This window comes from Sinocyclocheilus anshuiensis, unplaced genomic scaffold, assembly GCF_001515605.1.
Source record: "Sinocyclocheilus anshuiensis isolate Anshui unplaced genomic scaffold, SAMN03320099.WGS_v1.1 scaffold1916, whole genome shotgun sequence".
Lineage (NCBI taxonomy): Eukaryota > Metazoa > Chordata > Actinopteri > Cypriniformes > Cyprinidae > Sinocyclocheilus > Sinocyclocheilus anshuiensis.
In genome coordinates, this window is record NW_015558589.1 from 565,953 (window position 1) to 576,223 (window position 10,271).

The 10,271-nt window shown below is 37.2% G+C and overlaps 1 protein-coding gene across 1 annotated transcript in view; it reads left to right on the plus strand.

Annotated features, from left to right (window-relative positions):
- nrxn2b (neurexin 2b) overlaps positions 1 to 2,577 on the plus strand; it is a 128,580-nt gene extending 126,003 nt beyond the window's left edge. The window contains exon 9 of the mRNA XM_016475683.1: positions 7 to 2,577. Coding sequence (XP_016331169.1) covers positions 7 to 560 — 554 coding nt within the window. The 3' untranslated portion in view covers positions 561 to 2,577. The remainder of the gene's footprint in view (positions 1 to 6) is intronic.
- The last annotated feature ends 7,694 nt before the right edge of the window (positions 2,578 to 10,271 follow it).

Genomic DNA, 10,271 nt, shown 5'->3' on the forward strand with positions numbered 1-10,271 from the left:
CCCGAGGTGACCGGCCCTTTGCCCATTTGCCCGAGTCCCATCGCCCGCCACTCCCGTTCCCCCCTACGGCCCCCCCGGTGCCCCGGCTCAAACCCGGCATCAACAGTGGCTCCAACATCCCTGCGGGTAAAATGAACACCCGTGACCAGGTGCTGCTGCCACCCGTTCAGCCGTCAGGCGACCCTGAACACGGCGGGCGGCACCGGCACGTCCCAGGTATAACATATCCTCCCAATTTCCCCCATGTGCCCACTACAGACCCCTCGTCACCAGACCGAGGGCCTCCAGGAGCGGTGGAGGTAATCCGAGAGTCCAGCAGCACGACGGGCATGGTGGTGGGCATCGTGGCCGCAGCTGCCCTCTGCATCCTCATCCTGCTCTACGCCATGTACAAGTACCGCAACCGCGATGAAGGCTCCTACCAGGTGGACCAGAGTCGCAACTACATCAGCAACTCGGCCACGCAAAGCAACGGCGCCTTGGTGAAGGAGAAGCAGCCCGGCGCAGCCAAGATGGGTACAAAGAGCAAGAAGAACAAAGACAAGGAGTATTACGTCTGAGCTCGGCCTCCGTAGGGACCGAGGCGGAAGCGAAGGGGAGAAGGAGAGAGATAGGATGAGGAATGGAAAGGGAGGTCCAGGTATTTGTCGGCAGTTTACCAGTCACATTTAGAGCTCTGACATCAGTCTTCTTTAATTTCCCGTCTCGTCTAGCTGTTGGCCTCATTTCCAGCAAGAGCTAAAGAGTTCGAAAGCATCTAGGGTTCGGAATCATCCCCTCCCTCATTTCCATTTGTGATAGCTAATCCCTATTACAAAAAGAAACTGCAGACCTTTTGTATCGAAGAAAAGTGGATTTTTCCTCGCATGTAATTTGACGCTCTAGTTTGTTCTTTGTAAATACTATGTGAGTCCTCAATATTCAGATCATCTCCTAACCTGATGTCAAAACACCCGCGTACGCCAGGTTGCTTGGGCGGTCCATTGTTGCTCCATCAGAGCATTGGATGCGGTTGAGAATTGTTTGGGAACGAGAGCAGTTCAGCTGGAACAGCTTGGCATAGGTGACATTTCAGGAACAGATGGTGCCGAAAACGTTTAGCAGTCACACTCCTCTGTAATACTGCCAAACCAGCTCCGTGTCAAATGCGTCTCCCTCTCTTTCCAAGTGCTACACATTTCCAGCCTCCGCTCCCATCATCCCTCTCTTTCTCTCTTTCTCTGCACCTTTTCTTGGCTTGTTCTCTCTTTTTCTCCTTGTCCTTGGTGCTCAGGAGCAGATGCAACGTAATTCTGTTGTGTTTCCAGCATGTGGTATTCAAAATGAAAAGAGACAAAAACTGTTTCTGTGGAGTCAAACAAATAAATATATATCTATATATCAAACCGTTACAACTAGCGAAACATCTGTGGATGATCCCTTCAGCCGCCAGGACTCTTGGAGGCCTGCAGTTACCCTGCTTTCAAGCAAATATTCGTTGTGTGTTTTTGGGGTTCCCCAGGGCTCTGTCCTGGACCCGCTGAGGATCTTGGTTTCTGCTCCACATTCAAGAACCTGAAACCCCCAACAGCAAATAGATATATTCATATACAGATATTTGAAAAGACAAAGGGACATGAGCAACTGAAAGTCTGACGTGATCGATCAAGGCCTACATCACATCAACAACCCGTATCAGTGGAAAACAGCAGAGCAGGATGCTAGGATGCCTTTTGTTTTGTTTTCTATATGTTTGTGTGTTTGTGCTTTTTTTATTTCGTCACAATGTCAAAGAGAAAAGACAATAACGTTCCAGTTCATGTACATCCCACGTAGGGAACGTGAACTCTCCTGCGTCTTTAACCACGTTCTCTCAGGAGGAAAGTAGGTATGAACTTTGCGCATTTAATGGAACGTACTCTCTCGGAAGAGACAAAATGGCCTGTTTCTTGGAAGATGTACATCTTGAACTCTAGTATTCTAATTTTCTCAACTCTATTAAAAGAACTAAACTCTACATTGAAAAGAAAATGTTAAAACAGTTTGTGAAACGTCTAAATATTTGAATCTCATCCCAGTGCTAAAAGAGATGTTTTTTTCCTAATTACCATCCCTAAGAAAAAAGAAAAAAAAGAAAAAGAAAGTGCAGTGAAATGCAAAGATCAGTGAATCGGATTCCAGAAAGCAGATGCTCTTTTGAATATTAAACAGCAAAATGTGATTTGGTTTACAAGAGAACATTTCCTTTACCAGGTGTGAGAGTATCTCCTTGTATCCATAAGACTTTGATCATTGACTCCATCCTCCGTTTAAATCATGTTGCTCGCTTTACCCAGCGTGTGGAGGGCTGTTCATACTTCATACTCACTCAACGAGGACCAGACTTCATCATCATTTGATTTCACTCTTCCATCTCTGTGTGTTTGCGTGAGCGTTTGTGCGCTTGTTTGTCTGTGTGAATGTGTTTCCATTCTTTCCGTTCCTCTTCAGGTTTGTCGGTTGCATTTCTCCTCAGCTCCCTTGTTCTTTCTAAATGTTATTGTAGAGTGTTCCAGTGAGATGAATCTGCATACGTGTATATTAACAGAAGGGAATACAATTGGTTATATACTTCTTACACCCCGTGTCGTGTGCTTATTTCAGATTCACACTTTTCTTCCAGAATAGTCTTCCTCACTTCAGCTCGACACAAACACTTTGAGTGTAAACTAGAGTATTTATAGTACAGTGTTGCTGTGGACTCGTAAAACACATTTATGTGAGTGCCGGAAAGTCTTTTATTCTCATGGTTTCTTATTCAACATTTAAAATAAAGCAGAAATCATAATAATGGTCGGAATATGAAACCTGTATAATCTCAAATTGGAGTCCTGATATATTTCCAATTATCAGACTATCAAACTGACGCTGGTAATATTGTAATAGTAATATTGCCAGATATAAATATGGTTAATTTATATATTATTTTAATTTGTAATTCATTATAATTTTTAATGGGATGTCAATTTATTAATTGTAGATGCTAACTAATGTTCATTGATCATTAATCACTATCCTTCGGTGTTCGTTTGGTCCAGCTGCGACAGGCCTGAGAGACTGAGCTCTCTGACCTCTGAATCACATGATACGCTGTCAGACGCTGTCAAAAACCGTTCAGCTTTTACAGCATGATTTATATTGCATGGAAGCCCTGAACCGCAATGTGAGGGGAAAGTCAAGGTGGAAAAAAAATCGTCTTAGATCCTTCCTGAGCCCAGGTCTTAAGAATTTGTTTCCTCTCTCGCTCCAAAAATATTTTTTTTCTCTTTCCAATTGGTTTCTTTTCTGAAAAATGTTTTTCTCTCTCTCTTCAATTTTTTTCCCCTAAATAGGCAACACAAGAGAGGGAAACAAACGGAAGTCCTGGACCAAAATGTGAAAAGCAGTGTGTGTGTTCCTAAATGCTAAGAATATCTCTCACTGTTTTTTTTTTTTTCTCAACATTTTTTTCTCCCTCTCCAACTTTTATCGTTTTTTTCCCTCATTTTTTTTCTCTCTCCAAAGTTGTTATTCCTCCGCCCAAAAAAAGTTCCTCTCTCCCCAAAAAGAAAAAAAAATCAATCAATTGAACGTTGGGCAAACAGGACAGCCAAGACAAGAGAGTCGTTGCAACTGTCTAACATTAGATAGACTAACAATCAAAAAATCAAAGGTCATGTATGCATATATTTAATCTGATTTTGTCTTGATTTTCATTTGCAAAACCTTGTAAATGTATTCAAGTCTGAATACAGAAAGCAGTGTAAGCATTAGATTTCATGCTAAATTATAGTGGCACCTCGTGGCCGCGGTTGGTACTGCATGATAATGCTCTCTCGCTCTCATTGAAAAAAGAGAGAACAGTTTCTGAAGAGACAGTCAAAAACACAAACTTTTAAAACATTTGAGATTTTATATAAGCTCTGATCCACATGATTTTCTTTTTTTTTTTTTTATTGTCTAATTGTTTTTGCTCTATTTTTTTTCTCTCTCCAAATTTTTTTCTCTACTGATTTTTTTCTTGCAAGTAACTTTTTTCTCTGCTCAAAACTTTTTTTTCTCTCTCTCTCTTTTTTTCATAAAAAAAAAAAGTACATTTATTTTTATGTGATTTTTTTGTCTCTCGATGAGAAAAAAAAAAGATTTTGGAACAAAAAAAAGTTTTTGGTTTTTGGGGAGAAATATTTCATTGCAGGAGAGAAGAAAAGCTAAGGACTACGATTCCGGAAGGACCTGAGACACAGGCGTTTGTTTGTTTGTTTGTTTGTTGTGGTTCAGGGCTTCCACAGTATTGTGTGTTCTGTGCTTCATCTAGCAGTTGTTGAATGTGTTGTGGTGTTCAAACTACTGCACTATTGCAATTTTTTTCCCCAAATACATTTTTGCTCTCTCTGATTTTTTTTTCTTTCTCCCTGATTCTTTTTTCTCTCTCAATTTTTTTTTTCTCTCCCATGAAACATTTTTTTTTTTCTTTTTGATTTTTTTTTTGGTCTTCAAAATAATTTTTTCTCTCTGATTTTTTCTTTCACACAAAACATTGTTTTCTTTCTGTCTAGCATTTTTGCTCAGAATTTTTACTCTATAAAAAAAATATTTTCTCTCTGAATTTTCTTTTTCAAAAAAGAATCAACTTGTCTTGATGAAAATTTTCCTCTTTAAAAAAAAAAAAAAAAAAAAAAACTTTTTTCTCTCAGATTTTCTTTCTCTTCAAAAAACTTTTTTTCTCTTTCCATTTTTCTCTCTCTGACATTTGATCTCCCAGACACTTTTCTCCCTCTCCAGTTCTTTGTATCTCTCCAAATGTTTGCATTTCCTCTACTGAAACTCTTTTGCCCCTCTCCAAAAACAGTTGTCCAAGTACCGACGGGCAAGCGGCGCAGCGAGGTGTCTCAGTAGTCTAGTGCACATGTCGATAGACCCACAATTTAAAAACATACACATGACTGTGAACATGTTACCTGAGTTTGTTCATTATGATTTGCAAAACATTCTCCTAAATGTAATATTCATATCATCAGAGAAAGCTTTAATGCTAATGATAGCGGCACCTGCTGGCTGAGGTTGGTACCGCATGCGAGAAATAAATGGAGAAAAACATTTGGACAGCAAGAAAAAAAAATGGTAGAGAAAATTGAAGAGAAAAAAAACGTTTTTTAGAGGGAGAACATTTTCAAGAGAAAAAAAACCGAGAAATAAAATCGTATTATTCTTATGACACCAGGGGCGGATCTAGAAAATAATTTGGCAAAGGGGTGGCATGGGGTCTGTGAGGGGTGGCAGCACCAAAGCAAGCCCCAGGCATAGTTTTGGGGGATTTATGGTCTGGCATACACAGTTGTGTTCACAAATATTGTATTACCATTAAGAAATCATCTATACTGTTTAAAATGAAAAATAAACAACATTTCAATATCCATCATGGTACCAAGTCAACACACAACATAAACTTCAACAGGTTATAAATGTTTCTGAGCTTGTATCACTAAAGAAGACATGCGGTTCTATTAAAATTACACAGGCTAGATGGTATAATCACGTTTAGTGCAAGTTTAAGAGCAACACAAACGTTTGAATTTCCCGACATTAATATCAAAGCGCTGAAACTGGATCAGATTTGAAAACAATGTTATGAACAGAGGTGGGAATGTCTGTAATCACCCAGAACACACTCTAGCAACACCCCAGCAACTGCAGAGCAAGAGCCTAGCAACCACCCAGAGTATCCTAGCAACCAACTAGCAACACTTTAGCAAACATCTAGAACAGGGGCGCCCAACCCTGCTCCTGGCGATCGACTGTCCTGCAAAGTTCAGCTCCAACCCTAATCAAACACACCTGAAGCAACTAATTAGGGTCTTCAGGATCACTTAAACATTAAAGGCAGGTGTCTTTGATTAGAGTTGGAGCTAAACTTTGCAGGACAGTCGATCGCCAGGAGCAGGGTTGGGCACCCCTGATCTAGAACATCTAACTGAACGAACCATTTTGAAACAAGACTTTTAGACAAGCTTTTCAATCTAGTTATTACAGGTTTTCTTACAGTTTTTGTTTCAACTGCTCTTCAAAATGCCTCTTTTTTCCAAACTTCACACACAAATCCAAGAACTGCACACAAAATGCAAAATGCCTCACAACTCTTGCAAAACAAAGCACTGCATTCAAAATATCACAAACACATCTCAAAAGCAAACACCTTTGCCATAATATTAATTCCTGTTATAGATTTGTGTGTGTTACATAGAGAATTGTGTGTTGTGTTTTGCAAAAAGTGTTTTCTGAAATTGAAACCTGACTCAAAGTCTGAGAATCAGTGTATGGTTTTGCAGATTTGGTGTGTGCTTCTGCTGTTTGAGTGTCAGCTTTCAGAAACTGTGTGACAAGGAAAGGTTTCGTGTATAAGCAGCTGAAAAAGACTGTAAGATGACTCTCCTGCAGTGAACACTGAGATCAATAACACTGTGACAAAAACTCTTACTAGGATTCAGGAATTATTTTTGCAGCTCAATGTCTATTACAGTATACATAAATTAAATTACAGATACAGATGTATAATTCAGCCAATTAAAAAAGGTAAATTTAGCATCCTCTGCACATTCTGCCAAATGTAATTACAGTGTACAGTACTATAGCAGTTTCTATGTCTCCTGACACAAGACTATATCTCTAGGCACTCATTTCTCAGTTCTGCAAAAATGCAGTACACATAAAAAATGGTTACAAATAAAGTTTGACAGTCACATGCTTGAAGGTGTACAACATGCGCTACAGTTTACTGTACATATAGAATAGTGAAATGTCCATGATCTAATGTACTGGTACTGTACTGTAATGATACTGTATGTGTAAGTATAAACCCCTGTAGATGATTGGCTCAGCTCGAGCTCTCTCAGTTGTTAGCATGCACAGATTCTGATTGGGGTGTCATCAGTTTTGCTAATGTGTAACTTACTCAGTGTTAAACTTTTGGAGAAATGTGTCTTTGTTTTGAAAACTGAATGGTTTGGGGGAAAAGTGCCAACTAAAATCAGTTATATTAACAATCGAGAAAACTGCAATACGACTAAATTCTTACCTAACTCTGCTATTAGTTTCTGTGATCGGCATTTAATTATTGATTTCATGTTATTGTTACGGCTTAAATACTATTGTGGATGAAGGTGGAGCGAGCGGTCGGAGAATCGGATCACCAAACAATTACTGAAAGACGTGTTTTTGCCATTATTTTGCGTTACGCTGTCATCGCCGCGGCTGAAAAGTAGCACCGAGAAAACTGCAATACGACTAGATTCTTACCTAACTCTGCTATTACCGTAGTTTCCGTGATCGGCATCTTCTTATTGATCTCATGTTATTTATTGTCACGGCTTATATTCATGATGAAAGTGGAGCGAGCGGTCGGAGAATCAGATCACCAAACAATTCGATTTCTCAGATGACTTCGGAGTTACCTGAACAGCAGTAATTATCTGATTCATGAACTAATCTACGTTTTTATGTCACAGAATTTTAAAGAAAAGTCTTAAAGTAAAAATATAGATGACTAACTTGAAGACTAGTCTAAATCTTTTATGCAACCGGCCTCAGCTCCAGACATCTGTCACCGCTCCCACAGCTACTGAAATACAGAGAAATCAAATAAAAATACATTAATGTCAAGCCATAAATTCAGACTTGACATTTCATTTCAGCTGGGGCCTGTTTCATGAAACAAGTTTACCAAATAAGCCAGGTTTATTTCAATTAGTCTGACTTATTTTGAACCAAATCAACTGACAATAAGTCAGACTAATTGAAATAAACCTGGCTTATTTGGTAAACCCCTGCTGTTAACCGTGATCAACAAATAAAGACAGTGTTATGAAAACAATGTTCATTTCAGGACAAACGCCGTGAGGATTGAAGATGTCAAAGATGGAAATGTTGAAAAGTGCAGATGTTTCACAACAAACACACACACGGCTCTCCTCCTGCAGTTTCCATGGAAACAGGCTTCTGTCCTTTATGACGGGGTGTGTGTGTGTGTGTGTGAGAGAGAGAGAGAGAGAGAGAGCGTGTGTGTGTGTTTGACAAATTTTGTCAAATAGAATTAAAAAAAAAAAAAAATCTAAATTTAAGATATATAAAATTAAATAAAAATGATGATTTTGCTGTATGGGTCTAAATGGTTGAAATATTACTTTGTACGTTTTATCAAGTTCACACATTCCCTGGAAGTCAAACCCCTGATCTGTTGAGTGATGATTTCTGGTTTTGTTTTATATATCATTCATTTAAACGTATGAATCACTGATCTCAAAAGGCTCAGTGTTCAATATATATATATATATATATAAACATATAGAAATGTTAATGTTAGATTTTTTTTTTATGGAGGTTGTAGTTCTCTCACAATTCTGAAGAAAAAATATTAGACAACTAAACAAAATCTCATGGAATTTATAAATGGAATGATTCAATGACTCACTCAAGACTGACTTGTTTCATTACTGGATGAATCAGTATTTTTGAACGAATCTTTTGAATGAATGATTCAATGACAAATCAATTTTTTTAACAGTCACTTGTCACCACCTAGTGGAAGAAGATGTAATTGATACAACCGTTATTTGACATGCCAAGTTCGTTTCAAAAGGTAGTTTGCTCTATTCTGATCGCTATCGTAGACATTAGTGTTTATATACTAACTTAAAACTTATATCTCAGTACTTAAGTGATAATTTGAATATTTGTAACACAGAAATAACTAATGTGTGGTTCAAAACTGCTCTCTCTGGCTCTGGCAGCACGAACACATATTTGAATGTTCTGGTATGATTTTGTCAAAGGTTTAAAAGACGTGGGCGAATCTTGTCATTAATAAGGTAAGATCACGTGGGTGCTTGAATCGAGATCATGATCTTTTTTTAATTAATCGTGCAGCTCTACCATGACAAAAAATAAACGGGCTAAATAACACTCACACAAGAAACTTTTGCCTATAGTTTAAAACAAATACCACAGCAAAAGCAACTAGCCTAACTAATATAAATTTTAAACATTACTAATGGCATGTAAACAGTCAGTAATTAAATAAGAATAAATAAACAAATTAGCAATAGCACAAATAAATACAACTGAACAAAAATACAAATTAAATTTCCGGGTAGGTCTAGTATTCAGGCATAGAAACTAATCAAATGTGAAATACCACTAGTATATAAATAAAATATACATTACAAATATAGTTACAAAAGTTATATAATCAAGATCAGCAAATTAATTTTCTCTTTGAATATCTTTTGTTGTTTTCACACATTCCCTGGAAGTCAAACCCCTGATCTGTTGAGTGATGATTTCTGGTTTTGTTTTATATATCATTCATTTAAACGTATGAATCACTGATCTCAAAAGGCTCAGTGTTCAATATATATATATATATATATAAACATATAGAAATGTTAATGTTAGATTTTTTTTTTATGGAGGTTGTAGTTCTCTCACAATTCTGAAGAAAAAATATTAGACAACTAAACAAAATCTCATGGAATTTATGAATAGAATGATTCAATTTAAAAAAAAAAAATTCAAAATATTTTTTCTTTGTTTCTCTTTTTTTAAACACGTTTCAAATATATAACATTTTAAAAAATATTTTTTTATGTTAAAATAAATTTTAACCAAAAGAAAGTCTCAATTTATCCAGAATCATGCCGCTCTATTTTGCACACAAACAGCTCTTAATCGAGTCCAGTTTTTATGTAGCCGGCTGATTTTTGTTCATGGTATTCAGCAGCAATTAAATGTTTTGCAAAAAGAGACACAGAATAAATATGTTTGATATCTAAATGTTTGACTTTTTTTAACCACATTGAAACTGGGAATCGATAAGAATCGGACTCTATAAGCAGAATTGGAATTGATCAAATTCAAACGATACCCAACCCCAGTCATGAGTGCTGCTGGTTTCTGTTGTCTGTCAGTCTGTCTGTCAAGTCAAGTCAAGTCAAGTCAAGTCACCTTTATTTATATAGCACTTATAACAATACAGATTGTGTCAATGTAGTTTACATTTTGCTATGCATCCAACTTTATAGTTTACGCTGTGCTGTATATCAAAGTTTATATATAGAGCTGTATAATAATAATACAGTTTGTTTTGCTATATATCCAACTTAATATACAGAGCAGCACAACATTAGTTTGTTTTGTTATATATCCAAATATGTATATACAGGTGCATCTCAATAAATTAGAATGTCGTGGAAAAGTTCATTTATTTCAGTAATTCAACTCAA